We start from the raw sequence: 27,049 nt of genomic DNA, 5'->3' as shown, positions 1-27,049 counted from the left end.
CATTCGCTAAGCACGGTCTCTTTATTTATGGCTCCAGAGCCTCTGGTGGTGATTTAGTCCAGCACTCCAATCACCTATATCTTGAAAATACCGATGGTTAGTTTGGATTTAATCGATTAAATGAACAATGGATGTCTTGATCAAGCTAATATTATGCATACCATGATTTCTAGTAGCCAGCATCAGCGAAGCTCTACCAATGCTAACAGTTCATGCCATTTACGCCAGAAATGCTATTATAGAATTACACATGTTTAACAGACTGTATTCAAGCTTCCGGGAGTAGCCAAGCGGGATCGGGTTCGTCATCCTCGTTATCCGACCTGAGATTCACTTCTGGAGACCTGTGTTCCGCATCCCTGAGTAAATCAGCTGGAGGTTCGGGATTGTCCACCCCAAGAGGATCTGTCAATGAATCGTTTCTATCGCCAGGAAGACGTGCATTTGGCGTTTCTCTTTCTGGGGCGGGTGATTTGTCCTCTGTAGATGCATCGAAAGCGTCAAGAAGCATCTCTCGTGCTTCACGCAGGGCCTCGAGCTCCGCTCCAATGCAGCATGTGAGTAGCTTCCAATCCTTCTTCTCTGCAAGATTCAGGTGTTGTTCCACGCAATTGGTCGTATGTTCCAAATCTTCTATAATAGATTGAATCTGATAATTTTCCGTATTAACTTTCGAATGTCCCTCTGGCTCGAGAAGTTGCGACTGTGTCTGGATCGACCTGCGCATCGCCGACCTGAGTCGCTTTTCAAAGCCTGAGACTTCCACCACTACCTGCTTCCATACCCCTCCACCTTCTTCAAGAGCCTGGATCTCAGCATCTGCCTCCTGTTGCTTTTTCCGTAAGTCGACTTGCTCTGTTGTCCAATGTTCGTGGGCCATCTCAAGAGTGCGGCGCTTAGGATTCAGGGAGTAGAACGTTGAATGGCTGCTGGTAACGGAGTCAGGCTTGACAGGAGGGTCTTTGAGGAATTTCTCGATGTCTGATTCCACAAGAGACAAAGAAGCCTTGTAAGAGGACAATTTGGATTCCATGGCATCCTCCATTTGTGCAAGTTCTCGAATAACACGCCGATGCCTTGCTTTCATTTCCAGTAGCCTGGTTTCCAACTCCTGGATCTCTGTCTCAAGCTGATGGCTCTCCTCAAGCAGCTCCTTTGAACGGTAGCTCTCCTCATTATCATGGATTGTTGATATGGCGTCCTTCAAGCCAGCTCGTTTGGTACTGAACCTGTCAATCTGTTCCAGAGCATCCGTCCTTTCGTCAAGTCGGAAGCTGAGTATTTCGCGCTCCTCCTCTTTCAGTTTCAGCAAATCGTAGATCGACTTGAATATCCCTTCCCGTGCTTCATGTAACCCAATCTTCCTCGCGACAGGTTGTCGCACCGGTATGGTAGACGGGCTCTTGGAGCGACTAAGTTCTATCGGGGTGAAGCTTTGATTGGAGTTAGAGTCAGTATGAGGTGTTCCTGGGAGGCCTGCTAGGAGACCGTCACTCTGGGCGTCAATCAAGACCTGTAAACTGCGCTGTATGTGTTTCGTCTGGCGGTCAATGTAGAGAAGGGGGTCTTGCTGAGACGTAGGCATTCTCAGAGGCAACGATAACAAATTCGGCTTCGCGTTCATAGGAAATATGGCTGACATTTTAGAAGATAAAATATGATCATTTGCAGGTGGACACTACTACACTCTCTGCGCGTTGTATTTAGAACACAACTTATCTAGACTTCAGTAGAGAGGGGGAGATATCGCCTTCGATGGATGCCAAACTAGAAAAAGAAGAAACAAAAAAAGAGGAATGTTACCACCACAAAACGCCAAACAACGCAAGGAAAGTATGACCATTTGCGAAGGTGGTCATGTTGACATTTTGGCTTTAATCCTTTCGCCGACTGTTCACCTGTTCACTATTCCATCATAAAATCACGTGATAAATCTAGGGGTTTCTGCAGGAACCACGGACGCCTTTCGTCAGCTTCAACCGTTGACGTGTGCCTGGCTGCTGTCGGAAGCTTGCTAATCAACTCACAGCTTCCTTCTCTCATCTGCACCCCATTATCTGATTATTTTTTGATTTACTACCTGTCTGTAGATTTTGTATAACTCGGTATTTGTTCTTCCGAATACTTTTGCCCTAGATTTGAGCTGATTCCCTTGTTCTGAAGCTCCATCTCGAAGCTATCGCCTCATCTCTCGCGATAGCAAAGCCGACCCCTTCCATCAACTACGAACACCCGGTCTTGGAAGCAAGACATATCTTTCAAAGATGGTCGGACTTGCTTCGGCCGCCGGTCTTGTTGGCTTTCTCTCTGAACCCGATCCGGAGTTGAGAGTCTTCGCTCTGAGGACCCTCGATTCTCAAATCGACCTCCTCTGGACAGAAGTCGTTGATGCAGTGCCACAAATGTTTGTCATTCCATCTATTATATGCATAAAATCCCATCCCCGCATGTTGATTCAAATAATTCCTGCCAAACTACGTTGTCGCTAATCGACTCTTGACGTTTAGAGAGGCGTTATACGAAGATGAGTCTTTCCCGGAGCGGGAGCTCGCCGCTTTAGTTGCGGCGAAGGTTTACTATCACCTTCAAGAATACAACGAAAGCATGGTGTTCGCTCTCGGAGCTGGGAAACTCTTCAAGTTGGAGAACGGTGGCGAGTTCGAGGAGACAATCATCGGTAATTTTGGCAGTACTCTGACTGATATAACCCTCGACTGACCTAATTTTTCTCAAGCCAAATGTGTCGATACGTTTATCTCCCTGTCCGCTGCCCAAAGACCCGCGGCAGGCGACTCGTCTGCCAACTTGAACAATTCATTCCCGACATCGGGTGAAGGAGCCACGAGCACGTCCGCCAGCCTCACATCTCCCATCACGCCATTCTCGCAGTCCACATTGCCGTCAAAGTCATTGCTTTCTCGGCAGGAGGTGCCAGGTTTGGACGCCGCTCATCCGGGAGGCGAAGACGTGACTGTAAAGCATGATGAAACCTCTTTGGTTTTAAAACGGGGAGTTCAAGGGCAGCTGCAAGCAGTCGTCGAGCGTTTGTTCGAGCAATGTTTCGTCCAGAAACGTTATCGTCAGGTCATCGGAATTGCCATCGAAGGGAAGAATTTGGACGTGCTCCGCAGGACTATTATCCGGGCAAGCGAGGATGAGAAGAAACACGGTGGATCCCGTCGAAGCGAAGAGCTCATGGAATACGTATTGGATATCTGCATGGGAATCGTGCAGGAGCGGGCTTTTCGCAATGAAGTATGTCTATTTCGCTTTTTGTCGTCGTCGGGCCTTCCTCCGCTAACAACTGAGTCAGATCCTGAAACTCATTCTCGAGCTCCTAAACGAGATTCCTGCTCCGGACTACTTCTCAATTGCTAAATGTGTTGTCTTCCTGAACGAGCACTCCATGGCGTCCGTCATTCTTCGACAGTTGGTGGAGAAGGGCGATGCCAGGTCTCTAGCCGTTGCCTACCAGATCTCCTTTGACCTTTACGACAACAGTACTCAAGAATTCCTCAAGAAGGTCCGCGAGGAAATTGCCGAACTCGTACCCGAAGCACAGCCAGCCGAGACTAGTAAGATGGAGAGTCAAGAGGAGCCCAAGGAGTCTGATCCTTTGCTGCAAGACCAGTCGAGCTCGGAGCAATCGAAGTCTCTTGGATCGAACGATGCCCAGGCGAAGTTATCAGACGAAGCGCGTACAGCATTCAAAAATATACTCGAGATCCTCGACGGCATAAAATCTATTCAACTCAATCTCGAGTTCCTCTACCGGAATAACAAAGCCGACATTGCCATCTTGAACAAGGTCCGCGATAGTCTGGAGGCTCGGAACTCCATCTTCCATACGGCAGTTACTCTTTCCAATGCTTTCATGCATGCCGGCACCACACATGACAAGTTCTTCCGGGACAATCTGGAGTGGCTGGGCAAGGCTGTTAACTGGTCCAAGTTCACGGCTACTGCCGCACTGGGTGTCATTCACCGTGGTAATCTGAGCCAAGGCCAAAAGCTGCTGCAACCCTATCTCCCAAGGGAACATATTGCTGGTGTTGGCGGGTCGGGCTCAGTTTACAGCCAGGGTGGATCACTCTACGCTTTTGGACTGATCTATGCTAACCATGGTGGAATGGCTGTTGACATGATTCGGGATCACTTCAAAAAGGCTACGGAGGAGGTTGTTCAGCACGGTGGAGCGCTAGGTCTGGGTGTTGCAGGCATGGCCACTGGTGATGAGGGCATTTACGAGGATCTTCGGAACGTGCTCTACACTGACTCAGCACTCAATGGTGAGGCTGTTGGTCTGGCTATGGGCTTGGTCATGCTGGGAACCGGAAACATGAGAGCTCTTGAGGACATGATTCAGTATGCGCACGATACACAGCACGAGAAGATTGTTCGTGGTCTGGCCATGGGTATGGCCTTGATCATGTATGGCCGCCAAGAGGCTGCTGATGAGCTGATCAACGGCCTCCTGGGCGACCCTGACCCGACCCTCCGTTACGGTGGTATCATGACCATTGCTCTTGCTTACTGCGGTACTAGCAGCAACAAAGCCGTCCGCAGGCTCCTGCACGTTGCCGTTAGCGATGTCAACGATGACGTTCGTCGTGTGGCAGTTCTCAGTTTGGGTTTCATCCTGTTCAGAAAGTACCAGAGCGTGCCTCGGATGGTTGAGCTGTTATCCGAATCTTATAATCCCCATGTTAGATATGGTGCGGCGATGGCGCTGGGTATCTCGTGCGCTGGTACCGGGTTGGACGAGGCGATCGACCTTCTGGAGCCCATGCTGAAGGATTCCACCGATTTCGTCAGGCAGGGCGCCTTGATTGCCTTGGCCATGGTTTTGGTCCAGCAGAACGAGGCTATGAACCCCCGTGTCAGCAGTCTTCGTAAAGCCATGATGAAGATGATTGGGGACAGGCACGAAGACGCCATGGCCAAGTTCGGCTGCGCTGTGGCTCTTGGCATCATCGACGCCGGTGGTCGGAACTGCACTATCAGCCTGCAGACACAGACCGGCAACCTCAACATGCCCGGGATCGTTGGCGCGGCCGTTTTCATCCAGTATTGGTACTGGTTCCCCCTCACTCACTTCTTGTCGCTCAGCTTCACACCAACTGCAGTGATCGGCGTGGATCAGAAGCTTGAAGTTCCATTCTTCAAGTTCCATAGCAACACGAGACCTAGTCTTTTCGACTACCCTCCAGAGCAGCAGGTGAAGGCTGAGGAGGCGCCTGAAAAAGTCAAGACCGCTGTACTTTCCACGACCGCTCAAGCGAAGCGTCGCGCTCAACGTCGTGAGAAACAACAACGGCGTGAGAGCATGGATGTTGATCAGACGCCTACGACACCTAAAGTGTCGGATCAGCTCCCCGAGAAGATGGAAACCGACGAAGGTGTGGAGAAGGGCGAGGAAGAGGCCAAAGAAGGAGAGAAGGGCGCTGGTGAAGGTCCGAAGAAGAAGGCGGAGCGGGAGAAGGTCGGATATGAACTCGAAAACATGTCCAGGGTTCTTCCTGCTCAGCTCAAGTACCTCACATTCCCTGACCCGCGGTACGAGCCGGTAAAACGGGTAAGCTTTAATCACATTTTATCCATCCTAGAAAAATTGCTAAATCTTGCATCAACAGCCTACCGGAGGAGTTGTCGTTGTGTTGGACAAGAACCCCGAAGAACCTCGAGAAACAATTGAGATGAAAGCAAGCAAAGAAGTCAGACAACCCGCGGCCACCGCAGAATCGCTTCAAGATCGGCTGCAAGCCGCCATTGGCGCCGCGGCCTTGCAAACACCACAACGCGATGCTGGTCGGATGCCTCTGGGTGCGGATCGCATCGCAGCCGCAGGGGCAGCGGCCGCTGCTGGTGTGTTGACCGCTGTGGATGAGGATGAAGAAGGTGCCGAGGAAGCCCCTGTGCCGGAGGAGTTCGAGTACGAGTCTGAAGGCTTGGAGGAGTAAACGCTGGCATCTTGATGCATAACTAAACGGCGGTTGTACAACTAGATTAATGATGATTTCTCTTCTACTTTCAGCGAGGGAAATGAGGACTACTCGTGCTTGAGGTTCACACTTTCGCAACTGAAGACGTCAAGCCTTAGCCTGTTCATTTTGTAGATCTGATGGTATGTGATGCTTTTCGCAGTGTAGCGTCTTGTTTGGATCATGCAGCACTGAGGGCTCAGAAGCTGGAGGATCCATCAAAAGGGAGGTCTAACTCGAGACCTGCTTACTATCTATCGCAATAGATGCCTATTTGCAGCCAGGAATCGTTACTGTCAAGTGTCAAGTCAACCACATGCGTAGGGCATTTTAACCGGCGCACCGGAGAAACTTTGGTGATTTGAAGCGGCTGAAGAAAGCCATCCAGACCCCTGACCCATGTCTCCGAACCAGTTGATCAAAAAGAGCCGATCAGAATCTTAGAGCGAATTCACATGGGAGGTGCTCCTGAACAGCCTATATGTAAGGTAGTACCAGAGCAGTACCTCTCGTTTGCTGAGACAGGACTTCGCGCTGATTGCTCAATCTGGATTAAAGCAACATCATGTGTGGCTGGCTACTACCTCGGCAGATTCCTAATACGGGCAATCAGCACACGTGCCGCCATGACGCAGACGGACGGTCAACAGCCAATAGCAGAACACACAATCACCAGCGGATGACCCTGCAGAGCATCATCTGGCCGAGGTGTTTCGCGTGTATGCTGCAGTTGATTTTTGGGGGAGCATGGCAGCCAGCCAGTCATCAATCACCATGGCTAGTGTTTGCTCCATGCATGTGAAAGATGGCCAAAATACCACCCTGCAAGCGTTACTACTGTTCTTCTTGTCATCAATAAATCTACCGACAATAACAAGCACTAAGGTCTTGAGAACGGGGTTCAGTGGGCTCTTTTAGGCGATTCCTCCGAAAGGGATATCCACTACCTGTACATTTTTCACGCCATTTACTGGCCGTGCTGGTAGTGCAGCCATATCATCACTCTTTGTCCTCGTTATATCCTGGAACTCCGAGGTGGAGGGATCCGCTCGTTGTCCCGAATTTCCTAGGCCTATATCTATCCCCGAGTCCTCTCTTTGTCTCTTACCCCAGATTGTTTCTCTGTCCCTTACTTTTTTGACCAGACTCTGCCCCATACCCCAGATAACTTTTTGCTCTAATTGCGTGGGTTGCAGAGATATACACTAGGCTTGTATCTATACTTTGGTTTCTGCTCATAACATCCGTTTATATAGACAATCATGTCCAAAACATTCTCCAAGGACGACGTGGCGTCGCATAACAAGCCAGACAACCTCTGGGTTATCATCGATGAGGATGTGTACGACTTGACCAAGTTCCAGGACGATCACCCTGGTGGAAAGAAGAGTATGTCGTTGTCACATGCTAGAGTCGAAAATTAGCGGCGCCGGCGCTGACAGTGCGCATCTAGTTCTCTCGCGAGTGGCGGGCAAGGATGCTTCGAAACAGTTTTGGAAATACCACAACGAGGGGATCCTGAAGAAGTACAAGGGCCAACTGCAGATTGGTTCTCTAGATTCTAAGAAGGCTACTGCTCCTGCCCCTGCCCCAGCTAAGAAGGAGGCGCCCCGGCCTCAAGCTGCAGCGCCGGTTGATGTTGCTGCTGCGAAGTCCGATGAGCCCCTGGAGCCTTACGGTGAACTGATCCCCTTCGCGGACCCTTCATGGTACCAAGGTGTACGTTCCCCTTGCAAGTGTCCTTCTTACTGCGGTTTTGAAACGTCCCGCTGATCTTCTGAATGACTGCAGTACCACTCGCCCTACTTTAACCAAACTCACGCAGCCCTCCGCGCAGAAGTCAGACAATGGGTGGAGACCGAAATTGAGCCCTACGTTACCGAATGGGATGAGGCCAAGAAGGTGCCTGACAGCATTTACAAGCAGATGGGTGAGAGGGGATACCTTGCTGGTTTGTTGGGGACCAAGTACCCCGCCAAACACACTCCCCACAGGGTCCAGTCGGTTGCGCCTGAGAATTGGGATCTCTTCCACGAGATGCTGCTCACCGACGAATTGTCTCGCGCTGGCAGTGGTGGCCTGGTTTGGAACTTGATTGGCGGCTTCGGTATTGGTTGCCCGCCTCTGGTCAAGTTCGGCAAGAAGGCTCTGGTTGACAGAATCCTGCCTGGCATTCTGGCCGGTGACAAGCGCATCTGTCTCGCCATCACCGAGCCCGATGCGGGTAGTGATGTTGCCAACTTGACATGCGAAGCCAAGCTGTCGCCTGATGGCAAGCACTATATTGTCAACGGCGAGAAGAAGTGGATTACCAATGGTATTTGGTCCGATTACTTCACCACTGCTGTTCGTACCGGCGGGCCCGGCATGAACGGCATCAGTGTTCTCTTGATTGAGAGAGAGGCGGGTGGTGTCAGCACCAGACGGATGGATTGCCAGGGTGTGTGGAGCAGTGGCACCACCTATGTTACCTTCGAGGACGTCAAGGTGCCCGTAGAGAACCTGATCGGCAAAGAGAACCAGGGCTTCAAGGGTGAGTTGTTACCTCTAAATGCCCCAAACACAAATACTGACTACATTTCTAGTTATCATGACCAACTTCAACCACGAGAGAATTGGTATCGTCATTCAGTGTGCCCGGTTCGCTCGTGTTTGCTACGAAGAAGCCATGAAGTACGCCCACAAGCGTAGGACCTTCGGCAAGAAGCTCATCGACCACCCTGTCATTCGCATGAAGCTGGCGCACATGGCTCGTCAGATTGAGGCAACATACAACTGGCTAGAGAACATCATTTATCAGTGCCAGTCCATGGAGGAAACCGAAGCAATGCTCAAGCTGGGTGGTGCCATTGCTGGTCTCAAGGCTCAAGCAACTACCACTTTCGAATTCTGCGCCCGTGAGGCAAGTCAGATCTTCGGAGGTCTCAGCTACAGCCGCGGAGGTCAGGGTGGCAAGGTTGAGCGCTTGTACCGTGATGTTCGTGCCTACGCTATCCCTGGTGGAAGCGAGGAAATCATGTTGGACCTCAGCGTGCGCCAGAGCTTGCGGGTGCACCAGATGTTCGGCATGAAGCTCTAGTTTTTCTTGGATATGAGATTGCAGAGTATATAGATATCCATCTTTTGTTTTAACTTCCCTTATTCCAAGTTGCGCATTGCGCCTGATTCGCATTCCATTTGGTGTGTTTGTACCATAGGAGCAGGAATTGATTCTACCTTTCCATATCATGCCTGAGGAAGTACTCATGAACTCTTCATATTCAAAGATGCTCGATAGTAAAGCCTTTGCAACGACAAGCTAAGATCCGATGAGATAATTTAAAAATCGGGTTATATTTTTGGACAATGCACTATGCCAGCATCGACATAGAGAAATAAGGACTTAAATGTTTATAGAAATCTTGAAGTCGAGAGTCAGAAGATTTGATGTGCATCAATCGACTGCTGTTGTGTTGTTCAGTTAGTTGCTCAGTTCCGAGAGGGGCCTCCGGGTGCGCATTCAAACCACAAGTGCAGCCACCCTTTGCTTATGGCGCTGCCACCACCAAAGTTCCCTCGCCTTGGAGCTCAACCCCAACTCTTTCCCTGCCGATTCACGAGAAAAGCTGCTCGCAATATCAGACTCTGGTGAGCAGCTGTATACTTTGCATACTTTCGCCTTTTCAACCCGATTTTCCGTCTCAGAAAGGCAGGAACCCCATTCGTCGCGGTCGCGGAGTCGGCGAACGAACGGAGAAGTTGCCGCTCGACTGTCTGGCCAACTTCGACGCCCTGATCTTTTGATTGTTGTCCTTCTCGTACTTTGGACTTCAGTCGGACGTTCTATTTTCCCGGTTGACAGCTAGGCTCCTGTCTATTTAAACCTGTCGACAACCCCCGGTCGCAACTGCGTGCTCTTTGAATCTTTTCGCACCCCTCGAGCTCGATAGCGGAATTTCATCGTTTCGCCTTTAGAAAGGATCGGGGTGCACTTGTGTTTTATTCTCAAACTCAGAGATCAACCCACGGGCTCCTGACATTCATTGTGAAATTCCAGCGAGTTTACCAAATCCGTCTCATTATACAACAACCACGTTACGACCTACAACATGTCACGGAATTTTCTGAACGAGGACTTTGGGTCCGACGAAGAGGACGATGACTTTAATCCGGCGCCTGCGGAAGAGTCTGATGAGGAGGATGTCAAGCCACAGGTACGTGTATAGGAGATCAACTGGCTGGGATCGGTACAAATGCTTACACTCTTACGAATAGTCTACGAGTCGCGGCCGGATTGGTGATGACGAGGAAGACGAGGACAACCATGCCGATGTTAAGCCCGAAAGGGCCGAGAGGGCCGACCGGGAGGGGAGTGAAGATGGCGTAAAGGAAGACATTGGTGCGGATGAGGCCGACGCTGGCGGTGAGAGAGATGAGGGAGAAGACGAGGAAGAAGGGGGAAATGATGAGGACGACGACGAGGAGGAGGAGGAGGATGAGGACGACGAAGATGAAGATGAAGACGAAGATGAGCAAGACGTCTCGTCGGTAAGTGATGTGGCTTCCTTACTGAGCTGATGGCAGATCTAATTTTGGCTGTCTTACAACCAGGGCCGTCCGAGAAAGCGAAGAAGGAGACTGGGCGGCGTGCATGCTTTAATCGATACGGAGGCCGGTGTCGACGAAGAAGAAGACGAAGCTGAAGACGAGGAGGACGACATGGAGTTTGGCGCAGAGATGCACCCGGACGATCTGGATGCGCTCCCCGCTGGCGCGGAGACAGACGACCGCCGGCACCGACAACTAGATCGCCAGCGTGAGCTGGAGGCAAGTATGGATGCTGAGAAGCAGGCGCAGTTGCTCAAAGAACGTTATGGTCGAAACCGCGCCGCCGCTACCGATTCCGTTGTCGTGCCCAAGCGGTTGCTTCTTCCCAGTGTTGATGATCCCAGTATCTGGGGTGTCCGTTGCAAAGCCGGCAAGGAGCGTGAGGTCGTATTTGCGATCCAAAAGCGGATCGAAGAGCGGCCGCCCGGCTCTCGGAAACCCATCAAGATCATTTCCGCCTTTGAGCGTGGGGGTGCCATGAGCGGTTACATCTACGTCGAAGCGCGCAGACAGGCTGATGTGATGGAGGCGCTGGAAGATATGTCAAATGTCTATCCGCGGACAAAGATGATCCTGGTTCCTGTTCGAGAGATGCCCGATTTACTTCGAGTTCAGAAATCCGAGGAGCTCAACCCTGGCGGATGGGTTCGCATCAAGCGCGGCAAATACCAGGGTGATCTGGCCCAAATTGAAGAAGTGGACACAAACGGCTTGGAGGTTACAGTGCGCTTGGTCCCGCGGTTAGATTATGGTTTGAATGAGGACAGTGGAGCTCCTGTAGTCGACATCAAGAGAAAACGTCCAGGCATGGCTTCAGGAGGGCCTCGGCCTCCTCAGCGACTATTCAGCGAGGCTGAAGCGAAGAAAAGACATGGAAAGTACTTGTCAGCTACGTCTGGCTTGGGCGGAAAGTCGTGGAGCTACCTTGGTGAGACATATATCGACGGTTTCTTGATCAAGGACATGAAGGTACAGCATCTTATCACAAAGAATGTCAACCCCCGTCTCGAGGAGGTTACTATGTTCGCTCGAGGCTCAGATGACGGTACCTCAAACTTGGACCTTGCATCCCTTGCGGAGACGCTCAAAAACTCGACGGCCGAGGAATCATATCTTCCAGGTGACCCAGTCGAGGTGTTCCGAGGCGAGCAGCAGGGCTTGGTCGGTCGCACAACTTCAACCCGCGGAGACATCGTTACCTTGCAGGTAACAGAAGGTGATTTGGCCGGACAGATGATTGAAGCTCCAGTCAAATCTCTTCGCAAGCGCTTCAGGGAAGGTGACCACGTCAAAGTCATTGGGGGCAGTCGCTATCAGGATGAGCTGGGTATGGTGGTACAGGTCAAAGACGATACTGTGACGCTGCTCAGTGATATGAGCATGCAGGAAATTACAGTCTTCAGCAAGGATCTCAGGCTCTCTGCCGAGACTGGTGTCGATGGGAAGTTGGGCATGTTTGATGTGCATGACCTCGTTCAACTAGAGTAAGTTCTCTCTTGCTGGGTTAGTATGTTCTTGGTTTGCTGATCTTGTCCCAGTGCCTCCACTGTTGCTTGCGTTGTCAAGGTCGATCGTGAGTCGTTGAGGGTTCTAGACCAGAACGGGTCTATTCGAACTGTTCTCCCGTCACAGGTCGCAAACAAGATTACGCCACGTCGGGATGCGGTGGCCACCGATCGCAATGGTGCTGAAATTCGAATCGGCGATACTGTGCGGGAATTGTATGGAGACCAGAGAAGCGGCGTCATTCTTCACATTTACCGCTCGTTCCTGTTCTTGCACAACAAAGCACAAGCAGAGAATTCAGGGATCGTTGTTGTCCGTACGACCAATGTTGTCACTGTGTCGGCCAAGGGTGGCAGATCCACCGGGCCTGACCTCACCAAGATGAATCCGGCTCTCATGAGAAACGGCATCCCTGGTGCTTCAATGGGTCCTCCCAAAAGTTTCGGCCGTGACCGGTTGATTGGCAAGACCGTTCAAGTGCGTAAGGGGCCGTACAAGGGTCTAGTCGGTATTGTGAAGGATTCGACAGATGTACAAGCACGTGTGGAGCTTCACTCGAGAAATAAATTAGTGACGATTCCCAAAGACGTACTCCTCGTCAAGGATCCTGTCACCGGCCAAACGCTGGATATGTCTCGAAAGGGAGGACAGCGTGTGCCATATGGTGCTTCCGCAGCGCCGCCATCCGGATGGGCAGGCGGACGTACGCCTATGGCAGCGGCAGATTCATCCAGAACGCCTGCTTGGGGTGGTGCATCCTCGGCTCGAAGTAAGTGTCTATTTTACAACCGTTTATGGTGGAAGATCTGAGGTTAACTGGTATCTAGCACCCGCTTGGGCAGGCATCAGCGGTTCTCGCACACCAGCATGGAAGATGGACGGATCGCGCACATCGAACCCTTACGATGGGAGTCGGACCGCATACGGAGGCGCTGGCTCACGCACACCAGCCTGGAACGCCGGCGCACGAACACCCTACGACTCCGGCTCTGGATCGAGCGGCTTTGATGCATTCGCGGCAGGCTCACGAACGCCAGCTTGGGGAGGCGCCAACGCCGGCGGCCGCACGCCGGCCTGGTCTGCAAACTCCTCGGCAGGAAGCGTGAATAGAGATTCTCGCGGCTACGACGCTCCCACTCCTGGTGGAGCCTATTCTGCTCCCACCCCAGGGGCATATACCGCACCAACCCCCGGGGCCTCCGCACCTACGCCTGGAGCCTGGGCTGACAGCGCCCCGACACCGGGGGTGTTCAATGCACCGACCCCTGGCGGCCTCTCAGGTCGTCCGTACGATGCACCCACGCCGGCGATGGGTGGTGCGGCCGCGACCCCGGGCGCAGGAGCATATGGAGACGGAGAGGATGGCGGGCCTCGCTATGACGAAGGAACACCCAGTCCTTGAGCATGATTGCGGCGCACAAAAAAGGCGAATCTTTTGGAATGTATTTTACGTTGCCGGTTTTTTAGCTTATCTTTCCGAAATACAGATGGACAATGTATAATGCGTGGTCAGTCGGTTCACTTCATACTTCGATAGTTGTATTCTAGACATATACACGGCGGACTCAATATCATGTACACCTTGTCAACTTGAAGATGGATTGTAATCAACAGTAAGGGCCTCGATCTATATGCTGGTCTTGAATGAAGTCGCAAACGCAATGAATATTCGACATGTCATATCAGTCATATCGTGTCACGATTCCAGGCTCTTTCCGTCACTCGACGACCTGACCATTAAAAATAAAACTAGAACGGATATGTATTAACACAGTCAAGAAGGTTAAGGCAATTCCATCCGAGGAGGATGAGCAGTAGTAGTCTGAATTTCTTCTACCTGGAAGAGAGGGTGCAGTAGCGATGATACGGGGCTTTGAAGCCTGTCACCTAGCATGGAATATCAGGAAGGAGGCGGCACCGCACGCGCCAGCAGGCGGATGTTATCCACAAATCCCTTGACTAGGTCTTCGTATTGGTTCTGCGGGTCGCCGGCCATGGCTAGCTGGCCCTGACGACGGATCTCAGCGGCGGAGGCCTCGATCTCGAGTTCGTGTTCGAAGTCGCCTTTGCTAGAGGGCTGGGTCATCGTCAGAACTGGTTCAGAAGTAGGGGAGAGACTCCAGGAAAAAAAAAGGCTCACCTCTGATTTGGCAACCTGGGTCAGGTCGATCTGGTATGCCAAATGTCTGTAGCTCATGCGGTCTTTGTTTCTATCTCCGCCGCGGCCGCCTCGGCTGTCTACCATGGGGAGGTGACTGACGTCGCCTTCGTAGCTCATTTCGAGGTTGACGCTGACTCGCCAATCTACGCTTGTGCGCGGACTGTGCACGTCCATGTCGGCGATGCGGCATTTGACGATCTTAGCGAGGACCTCGCCAGTGCGCTGGTCGACTGTGACGCGGACCTTTGGTTTGTGACGGGGATTGAGGTTCTGTCTGATGACCGGCGGAAGCTCGGACGGGGAAATTTCATAGAAGGTGTCCCGCTCTTTTTTGTGAGCGTAGGATAGGGGAATTCGACCTTGATTTGTTTGAGGCATAGATGCTTTCACGGCCTCGTTGAGGAAGTTGTTCATTGCCCGATGTTGTGACTGAAATACTTGTTAATTAAACGGCTCAGGATAGACGTAGAAATGGTACTCACAAGTGTCATGGAACTTTCGAATGCGGTCCGAAAACGAGGGTTTTCCTTGTTAATGACGCTTTCAGTTAAAATCGGTAGGCTGAGCCTCTCGCCGCGATCCATGTCGATAATGTGCCCTAATTTAGCTTCCACTTCGATGATGGCCCCCAGGCCTGCCGCAGCTGTGCCAGCGGGTGCAGCAGTAGCATCGTTCCTGAGCACTACGTGCTGGAACAAAAAGTCGCACACAAGCTTGGTAATCTCCTCGTGAGGTATGAACCCGGTGATCGAAGGTTCCCAAGGCCCTAAGCTACCTGCTGGGAGAGCTGGAGCGGCCGGGGCCGGGGTTGACCGGGCTACTGGAGGGCCGTTGACAGGTGGGGGTTCCGACTTGGTCACAGCTGTTGCGGCGGTCGAGGGCACTATTGCGGCGGCTGGCGCTTGTGAAGGAGTTGACTGTCGGCGTGCTTCGAAGGGATTCTGGGCCGAGTCTCTGAGATGTTTCGGAATCGGTGGGTGCGGGTTTGGAATCATCGGGCATCGTCCTTTGGTGCGAACAGACCGCTGAGCGAAGATTGGGGGCTCAACATATCGTCTTCTCCTCCGCTTCGCAGGACGGTCACTCGAATCGGGTCTGAAGTCGGGAGCAACATCCATCTTGGTCGGAAATGCGTCTCCGGTGAGGAATTCGTTGGGCTTGAACGACTGGGATGAAGGTGAGCTGTTTATTTGAGACGTCGTTGGCGCGGTATGAGCGTCCACAGGAGCAACGGGCGATTGCGACAGATTCATTACTGATGCTGCGGAGTTCTCCCTCGTTGCGCCGTCCCCAGTGCGACTGCTCTGCGCTGCAAACCTCCGTTCGGAAGTTGAGGTCATGCTTCCTTGTCGGGATGCTGCAGGATAGGCAGTTTTGGGGCTCACGCTTTCATCCGATGCTCGCCTGTCAACCCCTGGAGGAAATTGTCGCGGTGTCTGCTCCCGGTGTCTCGAATTCTGACGCGAAGCTCTTGGCATCGAAGTTGGAGACATATGGACTTGAGAATCCGGGCCAACCCAAGGACTTGAGCCCTGATGTGATTGAGAGTCATGACCGGAGGATTGAGGACGTGTGGACGGCGTTGTTTGACGAGGTAGAGCTGTGGCAGCGGATGCTCGAGGAGTGCCGGGCAACGACCCATGCGCGGGGGGTGAGAACAGTTGTGATGGATGCGACTGCGAAGCAGCCGAAGGACTTTCTCTGGGTGGGAATGAGTGGTTGGTCGCGGATGGAGGGGAAAGGACAGACTGAATGGACTGCGATCGCTGCTGCGCGAAATACGACTGCTGCTGTTGCTGTTCCAGGAAAGGGCCCGCAGAACTCGCGGGTTGCGGCGTGTATGGAGAGGCCAATGGTGCAGCCGCGTTATAACTGGCGGACGCAGAATAGGAGTCACGCGAGCCGGAGGAAGCAAATGGAAGAGCTGAAGTGGGCGGACTCTGGCCTCGTTGGGATCGCGCACCGGCACTCAGCGCAGAGGCCGAATGATACTGAAAAGGCGATTGTATTGAACCATAGGAAGACGATCGCTCTGGAGACGCATGAGGCCTCTGCAATGGAGGTGGCTGAGGGGGCTGTTGTTGGAATCCAGGAGGATGGGAAGGCGATGAGGATGAGGGCGATGTGGTGGCTTGTTGCGGTTGACGTGGAGGATACACGGATTCAGTTCGAGGAAGCGGTTGCTGCGACGGAGCAGGGGCAGCATTGGCGGTGCCAGTGGCATCGGTGTTCATGATCGTGCGCAAATCCATAATGGATACTATTCACCAGAAATCACTGAGGAGAGTAAAGCGACAGAAGGGCAAGTAAAGAAGATAAAATGACCAAGCCAGACATCCAGATTAAAAAAGTTATATTAAAAAAAAGCACAGGGGCTCCGTCGTCGCAACGGGATGCGTCGAGGGGCCACTGTTCTTTTTCTTCGAAAGGAAAGGAGAGGAGAGAAGAGGGAGAAAAGAAAGGAAGAATTGAGAGGGGGGATAGGGATGAAAATAAAGGAATAACTCTGGTGTCTTTCCTAGGGACGGTTCGATTCGATGTTGAGGATAAATTCGGGCAACAAATGTGCGATGACGATGGAGATGGAGATGGAGATACTCCGTAGAGATAGAGTGGATGAGACGGAGAGAATTTGGAGAAGCCAAAAAGTTTGGCTGGTTTGGTTGACCCTGCTGCTAGGAGAGCGATGGACAACGACAGCCATCGCATCTCCCGACTTACTATCTACTTGATTCTCTCTAAGCAATGCTTGAAGGTGTCGAGGTAGATTTATCAATGCACGGGAAACTCCATTAAATCTTCGTTCTCCGTGTGCCCTCACCGTGAATCAAAGCTGAGGTCATAGTAGAGCTATTAACTATATAGAGCCAATTCAAGAGAGCTTCCACAGTCTTGGGATGCTAACTGGATTATCACTTTCACAAACAGTAGAGATATTTATGCATAGTCAAAACCATCATCTCAAGAATACCACCAGCATCAAATAGAGAGATAGATGTTTTGTCGACTTCGGACAGGATTGGTGATCGGCGCCAGTTGATAACGGAAACATGAGGCTGTGTCTGATTTGACCTCTTCCTTCTCACTCCTCTACTCCAACACATCTTTTGCCATCAATCTCCCTCTCTATACTCAGTCGTTCCTTTTTCCTCGCTTTCTTTCTTTCTTTTTCATGTTATATCGGTGATCCACAACAGGTGAGAGCCTCTTGAACCTCTAATTTCAGAGATCATGCGACGAGTCTAACAGTGGAGGTTTTGTCCTCAGAATGTCTACCGGTTTGCTCTAGCGCCTTGTCGATTGATGGACCCTTGAAGGAACACACCTGCGTCTTGAATATACCCCTTTTCGCGTATTATTGAATATCTTAGGCGGACGACTTTGTCCGAACATTGTTCCCTGATTTTTCAAACGACTGGATCGTTTTGAATCGCCTTGTCAATCTGATTGCGCAATCAGATCCCGTTTATACCAGTATATGGAGTGCTGGCTCTCGCCAACGCCTTCGCACAAACTCATACCTGATCCAGACGCCCTCACGACATGTCGCTCGCTGACAAAGACACTCGGACTGCTCCTGCGATCCATGATATACCCCTCAATGACCTAGAGTCAGGCCCCTATGGAAGCAAGTCATCCTTCAACTGGACGAATCTATCCGACTACACCCCCTCTCATGTGCTCGCACGTCCTGATCGGCTGTCTTCACACGTACAACACGTCACAGATCACTGGCAGGAATATTTAGAACGTTGGCTTAAAAGATTAGGCATCGCGCTCACACCGAGCTATCTGCAACATCTGGTGGGTGGGGAGCCTCCCCAGTCCACGAAACTCCATGCGATCGCGGCGCTGGATGGCTTGAGAGGCTGGGCCTGTCTGCTGGTCTTCAATTTCCATTTCCTCTTCACATACACATGGAAAGTCGCAGTGGGGTGGGGTTTCAATAACGAGAACTATGGGATCCTTCACCTTCCCATCGTTCACCTCCTTGTCTCCGGCCACATCATGGTTGCTATCTTCTTTGTGATTTCGGGATATGTGCTTTCCTACAAGCCTCTGAAGATGATCCGCACTCGCTCCTGGGAGCAAACATTGGCTACTTTAGCGTCCTCGACCTTTCGTCGCGGTCTCCGGCTGTACATGCCCTCCGTTGTCGGTATCGTTCTGGTCTTTGTTGCCGTGCGTCTCGGCGTCTACAACTACTCGCTGAAAGTCGTCCAAGAAGGACACACCATCCTCGGCACGAACGAGCAGCATCCTCCTCTGATGAAGTCCTTTACCAAGCAATTCTGGGACATGTACCTCACGGTGGTTCACCTCATGGATCCCTGGAACTGGGCGCTCTACTACAACTATTACAACCCACACCTGTGGACGATTCCAGTGGAGTTCCGGTGTTCAATAGTCCTATTCCTCACCATCATCGCAACCTCGCGCGTTACAGCCGTTGCTCGCCTCTCCCTGGTTAGCGGCCTAGTCTGGTTCTGTATGCGTTGGGGCCGTTGGGACGTCGTTCTGTTCCTGTCCGGCATGCTCATGGCTGAAGCCGATCTGATCAACGGTACATGGGAGCGCCCGTCCGCAGACGAAAATCTCATGCACCGCACCCGTTCCACCCTCTCCCGCCTCTCAAGCCGCAAATTCTGGATTGCGCTCTTCATCTTCGGCCTCTATCTCGGCTCCGCTCCGAACACAGGCTACAAGTGGACTCCCTTCTACATGTGGACTTGGAGAATCACCCCCAAGACCTACCCCGAACCCCACCGCTTCCCGCAGACGCTCGGTGCTGTCCTGATCGTCTTCAGCGTAAACCACTCCAAGGATATCCAGAAGCTCTTCGTCAACCCACTGTCGCAATATCTGGGCAAAATCTCTTTTGCCTTCTACATCGTCCATGGCCCTATCCTGCATTCTCTGGGTTACTCGCTTATGCCGAATATCTGGAAAATCACTGGCAAGGAGACGGATTTCCAGTACTGCCTGGGTTTCTTGATCGGGTGGCTCATTTGCTTGCCCGTTTCCCTCTGGGCGGGCGACGTCTTCTGGCGCGCCGTCGACATTCCCAGCGTCAAATTCGCCCGGTGGGTGGAGGATAAAGTGCTTGTCAAGATGACCGGGCGGTAGAATTCAACGCCGAACGCACATATTCACTAAGCGCGTTAATGCCGTCTCCCAAACTAGTCACTAATCGGTGTTGGGCGTTAGTGGCGATGGCATTTTCAATTCGCAAACCCGTTGCTCTGTCTTTTCCCGTTTGCGTTGTACATATTACATACCTACCTGGAGTAGAAGTAAATAGACTTAGATTGGAGGAATCTCTATATACCTTCTTGAATTTTGCCACACGTGAGCGCTCGCCCTGTCATAGTCAAGCACTGTAGGTTTTCTCTGATTCAATTCAGTCAATCGTTCAATCATCACTCGTCCAGTTCGCTCCATATACCGGCATGCATGACTTCATTTTTCATCACCCGTCGGCTAGAATGATAAGCAAAGCAAACCAAGACTCAAGAAAGATGATAAGTGAGGAAAAAGGAACAAAAGGGGAATAAATAGAAGTTGTCTAGAAGCAAAAGACCGCATATCCGTCTCCATCTCATAATGCAACTCCCCACACGCCTCGGCCTCCACAAACCCCTAACCAATCCCTTGGGTGGCTGGAACCGGTCGTCCCTCCCTGAGGCGACCAGCTTAGGTTTGAGATTTCATAATCGCACTGCCAGGCCGCAGCTGGCCCTCGTTCGGAAGTCGTTGACGGCGTGGCTGGGTTGTGCACGACGGGGGGCACAGGTGCGGCATTGTGCTGGTTGATCAGATCCCACAGGAGGACGAAGCAGTCGTCTGCGCCGGAGGCGAGGACACCCCGTCTGTTGGGGGACCATTCGACGCAGTTGATTGCTGCGGAGTGGCCTTTGAGCTCGAGGATGGCTTGGCCCGGCTGCCGGACATCGAGTACGCGGACGATGTTGGAGTCTTGGGAGAATGTTGCTAGGAGGTGAGCGTCGTGTGGCGATGCTGCAACTGTGTTAGGTAATGTCTGGCCATGCATGCGACTAGAAATACACACCTGCGATACGCAAAAGTGGCGGGGGCCAGACGGAATTGGATGGAGCTGAAGGGCTACCGTTTCCAGGGCTCATTACTAGGGAAGACTTGTGTCAGCAAGACTCAACACAGGATAAAGTGGTGGACAATACATTTCTCATTCTTCTCAGTCGGCTCGTAGATGATTGTGCTGTGCTCCAGGCTACGCAAATCGAACATGCGCACACTACCATCAGCGCCGCAGCTAACAAAGACGTCGACGCTATTCGCACAGAATCGAACGTCATATACCTCCTTGTCGTGTGCGATTAGCTGTGTTTTTGCTGTGAGCGTAGGAATGTCCCAGATTGTGCATGTCGTGTCGATGCTCGAGGTGATGATCAAGCTGGGAGATATCGTATTCCAATCAAGTGAGGTGATCGGGGCAGTATGTTCGGGAGACTTTGAATTCGATAGCAATGCTAAGGGAGAAAGCTTGGCAGCCGGGGGATCCCGCTGATTTGCAGGACGTGTAATCGAGTTGGAGCTATGCAAGGGCTGGGTGGTGGGTAATGACCACAGGCGTAGGTGGTCGCCGGACGTCGCAAGTAGGTCGGTCGATTGTTTCTGAGACGACGGCGGCTCCCAGAGGATCCTCGTGACGGGATAAGAATGTGTGGCTTCCGCGGTTTTGACATACTCTATTTTCATGTCTCCCGGCGCGACATCTGGTGTATCCGGGTCTGGTTGCGTCAAATGGGTATCAATGATTTGTATCTGGATTCGAGTCAGCAATTTGAATGAACCCAAACGATAATGAAGCATGTAGGATGTGTCCCTACATAGTTGTGGTTATCTTCCAAGTAGCTTCCTAGTGCGATCTTGCCGCCAAAGGAACCCGAGCTTCCTGAAATTGGCCATTTACACCAATCCATCGCATATATGGGCCAAGGAGCGATGTAGTTGCTATTCGTTGGGACCTGAGTATCTCCATTAATTGGGGGCATGCTCGGACTATGGAGTGCGTCACTCAGAAGATCTCCCGACGGACGTATATCGGCCAAGCCAAGCGGGGAGTATTTCGCGCCTTGCGGAGTATGAGGCTGGAAACCCGCACCAGGTGATGATCCATATCTCGAATTCTCTGTCACTCCGTGCGGTCTATATTTGGGTTGCTCGAGGTTCGAAGGACTGGATCTCGAATGACCGTGCGAATTGACCATGCCCGAACGGGGGGTCGTCGGAGGCTGTTGCTGTTGTGGCTGTTGCGATGCCTGCGGTTGCAGCTGGGTAGATAGTTGAGTAAGCGTTGGGAGCGCAGAAGGCGCTGTGTTCATAGACACTGCTGGAGGACGATTCACGTTCCCTGGTTGAAGTGCTCCTGGGAGAGTACCGCTGCCACTGCTGGTACCAGCCCCATAGTGACTTGGTTGGGCGCTCGAAGGCTGGACGCTGATGGAAGGGAGATTGTTCATTGGGGGCTCAGTAGCCGTCGATAATTCGTGCGACATCGATTGGCGCTGCAGACTTGAATTAGTCTGCGCCCCGGACGGGATATGAAGCTCCTCTGGCTGTCGGTTATAGACGGTCGTCCGTCGAGAGGACTCGTAGGGTTGCGCGGGGTTCGACATGCTGTTGCACCTCAGTGGTTAAGGAACCCGAGAAGAACGTCTTTCTCGGTACGCAGCGTTCCCTGCGCTACAACCAAAGCTCCCGCTAGTTTCTCACCGGTGACTAGTTCTGAGAGCACGGTAAGTAGATGACTTTACCGTAAGGAGAGGGAGAGAGAGACATGTACAGGTAGGAGTATGGAGCTCCGACCGCACCAAGCCTGTGTGTTGCAGTATGGGATCATATCAGAGAATAATCACCTTGGTAGTGTTTCACAAGCACATCATGGAGTTTACGAAGAAACCCAAAAGGACCGTAAAGAAAAGCCGAATGGCAACGGCTGGGCAGCAACAGGTCGAGGATGAGACACACAAGAGTCGCTGGGGGAGTCTCGTGCTGCTGAGTCAGCCGTGATGATGAGTTGAGTCTCCCTCGACGACATGACCGACGGCCATACTTCTCTGCGGAGGTAACACAGGGTTTGCGTACCTGTCTTTTGATTCTCTGCTATTCGCTGGTTCAACAAGTCTATTCCAAAATGTTCAGTTGAATTTCTCAGCATATATAATCGCCTAGTGTGTATCATCTGCCGCCGTATCTCCGTCAACCTTTTGCGATCTTCCCCTCGTCTAAAACCCCCCGCAATCACCTTCACAATGTCTTCCGATGACGGTCCCCAGGAGATTGCAGCTCTGCTTCTTCTCCCTCCTCCCCCGGCTGTCAAGTTTGAACATTTCAAAGATGCTTATGAACCGACCTTGTCTACTGTTTTTTCCAAACTCTGCAAGACGCTTAATGGCGTCAATAGCATTGCAATTCTAGACATTGCTATTTCCATACCAGGTCTGCTCTCACGAAGCTCTCAACCTCGGGCGAAGATTTTCCCAAGTCTCCAACATTACCTGGCAAATATCTACAGGCTGATTGGAATCGTCAGCGCCGAGCACAGCATTGAGCTGGATGCCCCTGGTGGCATTGATGCTCGGGTAATCTTTGTTGATTTCCCCACAGCCTCGGCAGAGGATCGTCAGACTCCACGACATGGACCAATCCTCAATTTGCAATCGCTGGCAAATTCTTCGCGACTATGGGACTGGATTTACTATCCAGGAAACGAAGCAGGCCAGCACCTAGCAACAGCGTTTGATAGTATCTATTCGAAGAACAAAGACCCGAACGCTGGATCTTTGATTTCACTCTCGAACCAACCCAGCTGGCCCTCTCCCAAGACATTGATAGTTCCCGAACTTAAGGCTCAATCGCCGCATTATTCAGTTGCCGTAGGGGGCACATTTGATCACTTTCATATTGGACACAAACTTCTCCTCACTGCCACTGCGTTGGCTTTGGAACCTGTGGAAGAGTTCGACCCGATCCCTGAGCGACACCTGACTGTGGGTGTCACAGGAGATGCATTATTAAAGAACAAAAAGTATGCTGAATTTCTGGAGAGCTGGGATGACCGATGTCAGAGCACCTCGTCCTTTCTTATGGCGATTATGGATTTCAGCCTTCCAGACAGAAGTGCACCGCGCATTGAGCGGGTATCACAGCCGGGTCCCAACGGCCATTATGTGCTAATGAAGGTCCGTTGCGGATTGACGCTGAAATTGGTACAAATCACGGACCCGTTTGGACCGACCATCACCGATGAAAGCATCGATGCTCTCGTGGTGTCCGCCGAAACTCGCTCGGGAGGCGCAGCTGTCAATGATGAGCGAGCGAAGAAGGGCTGGAAGAGCCTCGATGTCTTCGAGATAGATGTCTTACATTCGGGGGAGGTTCCCACAACCGATGGCGAAAGCTTTGCGTCGAAAATAAGCAGTACAGATATCAGACGGCGTCGTATGGAAATGGCCACGGCTCAGTGACTAGATTAGTTAGGTTAAGAGCCTACTCGGACTGAATATCCTGCTTCCATGACCGTCAGAGACGAGGACGTTTCGAAGGACAAATGACGAGCGGTGCTCTTAAACTGGAAACCTGAATTTCGTAGATAAGCACCCGACAATGTCCATGTCCTATGGACCATGGAAAAAGCAATCCTGATCAATATGGCTCACATGGTGCCTGGGTGTGTGAATGCCTATCTGCCTTAGTGCCTTCCCCCATGCTTGCTGGGGTAAAGAGGAACGGTCGTCCTGGCCGTTTGACGATATCTCTCCTTGATTCATTCTGTAGCATAGATGGAGGGATCCCAAACAAAGACTTTGAATGTGAGAGTCTATTTTCCGAAGGAAATCGAGTGGCTGATAAGGATTCTTTGCCCCTTTTCTTGTGATGCGAGGTTCAGCGGCTTCGTCAGGATTAGGGAGGACAGCGATGGCATTGTCCCACCATAACCCCGTTCTGATGCATGAAATCGGCCATGTTGTTTCCCCTAGACGCGCTTCCAGGACTAATAAAGTCAGAGAATCGTCAGGCTGATTTTTGCGCCTGCCACAGAAACAATCCACACCTGCAGCTGATAGCACCATGATTCGTTTTCTGCTCTCAGGGGCGGGGGTGGGCGTCTGCAGCACAGGGTTGGACTAAGGTCGATGACGGCCTTAGCAGAGATCCTGACTCGGCCGGCTGTTTCTGCTGTCGCATCATCGGATCAATCATCATTCTTATGATCACTTCCGTCTTCTTCTTCCCCTCCTGGACTTCTTTTAGTCCTGCCAACTCACCCGGTTTTCCTCTCGACTCCCAGCCACTCGTCCTCCATCTCTGCCATATCTCCTGCAGGTTCGCGCTGGATAACCGCATGCTCTTTCAATCATGTGACTGCTGTGTGCCAGTCAGCGAACCAATATCCAGTCGTCCTCGAGAACCGGGAAATTTTGATGGCAGAAGGGCATGCAGGGTAGACGTCCATCATAAGTGTCACTAGTTGTTGACGATGATCCCGGTCGAACGGGCTGGTAGTCTGGGTGGATTGCTCAAACCCTCGTCAGACATGTCAACTTGCTGCATGCACGCAGTGGCATCTGCGGCGTCTGTCTGTTCTCCAGCCTAGACAAGACTGACACTGCAAGAGAGGCATGCATTCCTTCCCTCGTCACCTTTACTTCTTTTGGTTGCTTTTTTTTTTCTTTTTATCGTTGGCGTCTTTCTCGCTGGTCCTTCCTCTTCCCTGATCTTGGACTCTTTTGTTATTCCCAATATATATATCCAAGTCGACCCCAATGCTGACTCTTCGCGCGTTATTGACCAAGTTGCGCAGCTGCTTGCAACTCATCTCATACTAGGTTTGATTTCAATGTCGCTGCGACTGGTCACAGCAGCCGAATATGCGGCTGCCTCCTTGTGCGAACAGCATGAACAATCCGCGACATATTTGCGACTTGGCGGACGAATTACTCAGTGAAATACTCTCGTTCGTCTTGGAGTTGGATCCTCCGATAAATGGAGCCTCTCCGACGATCTCACAGCATATGTCACAATGCACTGATGGTGCACGCATTCATCTGTATGGAGAGAAATCCAACTTGGACCGATTCAGACTTGTATGCAAGAGATTCAGGCGAATCGGCGCCCCAAGGAAATTCCGTCGATTGGTCCTGCGATTTTCGCGGAATGAATTTGGACGATTGGAAGAGTTCTTGACCATGCAACTAGCCTGTCATGTGAGGTATTTCACTTACATGGTGCGACCATTCTATTCAGAAAACGGTACAGTAACTGAAGATTCTTCGACGCCAACAAGTATTGAAGGATGCTGATAGTTTCCAGGCTGGCCGTCAATTCTGACTGAAATAGAAAAGACCGATCCTTCACTATTCAACACAATCAAGCTTCGGTTGCAGGACCAACAGCAGATCGTCCAAGAGAACCAGGATCTTCTCTTGCTGCGGCGTGCAATAGCTTCGTTTTCGGGTCTTCAGCAAGTCAAACTACTGAGATTACAAGACGAGGCGGATGAGACATTGATGGGACACATTCAAGGGCGCTCGCTGGAGCGATCAGCCATGCTGGAATGGGAGCCCGCTTGCACTCGAGCAGTCAAAAATCTGGCAATTTCTCTTCTGGAATCAAGTTGTAACTCCCTTCGCTTTGTTGGGCCACAAATGAGTTCCGATTCTATGATCAGGCTACTGCACGCTCCTCCCATGATGTTTTCTGCCTTGGGAGCACAATTGCTGAGTCTGGATATTACCTTCCAGTCGTACTCCGGGATGGCCACAACGATGTCAAAGCTGTCTAGCGTCTTCCATGATTTTTTCCTGGCGGCTCGAAATCTGACTGCGGTCCATTTCGGAGTTCCTGGCAATGGATCTGTATTTCTCCCGGTAAAACAGATGTTTTATCGCGTCCAATGGAAACGGCTCCAAACTGTTAGCCTGCAGGGTTGGTGCCTGGATGCAGACGATATTCTCACAATAGTTCTTCAACACAAGCGACAGATTCGCGACATCAGGCTCATCAATGTGCACCTTCGGGAAGGACGCTGGCGGGACGTGTTAGCCTGCCTCCGCGAAGAGACGGAGCAATTGGAACGTATAGACCTGCATGAAATCAACTACGTCAGACGAACACAACCCGCCGACCACACGAACGGTAGCAATAGCAGCTATAGTAACGGCAACGGTACTGTCGTTAGCATTATAGAGGCCATTCCAGCGCTCTCAATCGTGACCAACTTGCCTTCTGGCCCTCCCCAGCCAGTCGCCTTTGACGAAGATTACATGTCATTAGCTCCGCGAGGCACCTCGGCGAGATCAATACCAAAGGCGACCATGCAAAAGCTGCGCACTCTGACTGTCGACGACCTCGGGGACGACGGACTCGCAGTCAAGCGTGAACAGATCTTCCTCTGGGAAGCGTGGATTCTTTCGAGTTCACCAATGTCCTTTTCAAGGCAATGATGACTGATGACTGTCTTCCTTTCTTTTCGCCTTCATTATTGACGATCTAGCACAAAGTCCTGTATTTGTATTTCCTTGTCCCTGAAATTTACATAAAGGATTGGTGGAGGCTGTCTTATTTCATAGCTCCATGTTCATATCTGTTTCTAGCATGCAATTGACATCGTGAGGTGATAGAGGGTTAGGATTATTATGCACTTCCTGTTCAAAACGGAGTGGGAGATAACACCGCATGTGCCCTCCATACGTTAGTAGACCGAACCGGCCATCAATGACCTCAAGTCAAGTCAGAATTAACAAGAGAAACGAATCCACCTATCTAGATG

General features: G+C 51.6%; 9 protein-coding genes across 9 annotated transcripts; 6 read left to right on the top strand and 3 right to left on the bottom strand.

The window, feature by feature from the left end:
* Positions 1 to 268: 268 nt before the first annotated feature.
* Positions 269 to 1,642, bottom strand: Aud_007511 (uncharacterized protein; the record flags this gene model as incomplete). The annotated part of the gene is made up of 1 exon (XM_043292401.1): positions 269 to 1,642. One exon carries the CDS (start codon positions 1,640 to 1,642, stop codon positions 269 to 271), a length of 1,374 nt encoding a protein of 457 aa, XP_043148336.1.
* Positions 1,643 to 2,264: 622 nt separating this feature from the next.
* Aud_007510 (proteasome regulatory particle base subunit RPN2) lies at positions 2,265 to 5,960 on the top strand (the record flags this gene model as incomplete). The annotated part of the gene is made up of 5 exons (XM_043292400.1): positions 2,265 to 2,404; positions 2,508 to 2,677; positions 2,735 to 3,255; positions 3,314 to 5,575; positions 5,634 to 5,960. 5 exons carry the CDS (start codon positions 2,265 to 2,267, stop codon positions 5,958 to 5,960), a joined length of 3,420 nt encoding a protein of 1,139 aa, XP_043148335.1.
* A 1,283-nt stretch (positions 5,961 to 7,243) lies between these two features.
* Positions 7,244 to 9,060, top strand: Aud_007509 (putative acyl-CoA dehydrogenase; the record flags this gene model as incomplete). The annotated part of the gene is made up of 4 exons (XM_043292399.1): positions 7,244 to 7,370; positions 7,435 to 7,700; positions 7,773 to 8,514; positions 8,567 to 9,060. The coding sequence occupies 4 exons, from the start codon at positions 7,244 to 7,246 to the stop codon at positions 9,058 to 9,060; spliced, it is 1,629 nt and encodes a 542-aa protein (XP_043148334.1).
* Positions 9,061 to 10,069: 1,009 nt separating this feature from the next.
* On the top strand, positions 10,070 to 13,476 carry spt5 (transcription elongation factor spt5; the record flags this gene model as incomplete). Its single annotated transcript, XM_043292398.1, has 5 exons — positions 10,070 to 10,174; positions 10,236 to 10,508; positions 10,572 to 12,052; positions 12,107 to 12,843; positions 12,902 to 13,476. 5 exons carry the CDS (start codon positions 10,070 to 10,072, stop codon positions 13,474 to 13,476), a joined length of 3,171 nt encoding a protein of 1,056 aa, XP_043148333.1.
* Positions 13,477 to 13,974: 498 nt separating this feature from the next.
* On the bottom strand, positions 13,975 to 16,487 carry triA (putative mRNA capping nucleoside-triphosphatase; the record flags this gene model as incomplete). The annotated part of the gene is made up of 3 exons (XM_043292397.1): positions 13,975 to 14,151; positions 14,215 to 14,664; positions 14,718 to 16,487. The coding sequence occupies 3 exons, from the start codon at positions 16,485 to 16,487 to the stop codon at positions 13,975 to 13,977; spliced, it is 2,397 nt and encodes a 798-aa protein (XP_043148332.1).
* A 1,291-nt stretch (positions 16,488 to 17,778) lies between these two features.
* On the top strand, positions 17,779 to 19,362 carry Aud_007506 (acyltransferase family protein; the record flags this gene model as incomplete). The annotated part of the gene is made up of 1 exon (XM_043292396.1): positions 17,779 to 19,362. The coding sequence occupies one exon, from the start codon at positions 17,779 to 17,781 to the stop codon at positions 19,360 to 19,362; it is 1,584 nt and encodes a 527-aa protein (XP_043148331.1).
* A 472-nt stretch (positions 19,363 to 19,834) lies between these two features.
* Positions 19,835 to 21,893, bottom strand: Aud_007505 (WD repeat protein; the record flags this gene model as incomplete). The annotated part of the gene is made up of 4 exons (XM_043292395.1): positions 19,835 to 20,253; positions 20,306 to 20,380; positions 20,436 to 21,039; positions 21,105 to 21,893. The coding sequence occupies 4 exons, from the start codon at positions 21,891 to 21,893 to the stop codon at positions 19,835 to 19,837; spliced, it is 1,887 nt and encodes a 628-aa protein (XP_043148330.1).
* Positions 21,894 to 22,529: 636 nt separating this feature from the next.
* Aud_007504 (putative pantetheine-phosphate adenylyltransferase) lies at positions 22,530 to 23,744 on the top strand (the record flags this gene model as incomplete). The annotated part of the gene is made up of 1 exon (XM_043292394.1): positions 22,530 to 23,744. One exon carries the CDS (start codon positions 22,530 to 22,532, stop codon positions 23,742 to 23,744), a length of 1,215 nt encoding a protein of 404 aa, XP_043148329.1.
* A 1,404-nt stretch (positions 23,745 to 25,148) lies between these two features.
* Aud_007503 (F-box domain protein) lies at positions 25,149 to 26,723 on the top strand (the record flags this gene model as incomplete). Its single annotated transcript, XM_043292393.1, has 2 exons — positions 25,149 to 25,530; positions 25,591 to 26,723. 2 exons carry the CDS (start codon positions 25,149 to 25,151, stop codon positions 26,721 to 26,723), a joined length of 1,515 nt encoding a protein of 504 aa, XP_043148328.1.
* Between the last annotated feature and the right edge of the window lie 326 nt (positions 26,724 to 27,049).

Source organism: Aspergillus udagawae, assembly GCF_001078395.1.
Source record: "Aspergillus udagawae IFM 46973 DNA, scaffold_5, whole genome shotgun sequence".
In the NCBI taxonomy this organism is placed as follows: Eukaryota; Fungi; Ascomycota; class Eurotiomycetes; order Eurotiales; family Aspergillaceae; genus Aspergillus; species Aspergillus udagawae.
Note: the sequence above shows the minus strand (reverse complement) of the source record. Positions and strands in the feature narration are given on the sequence as shown.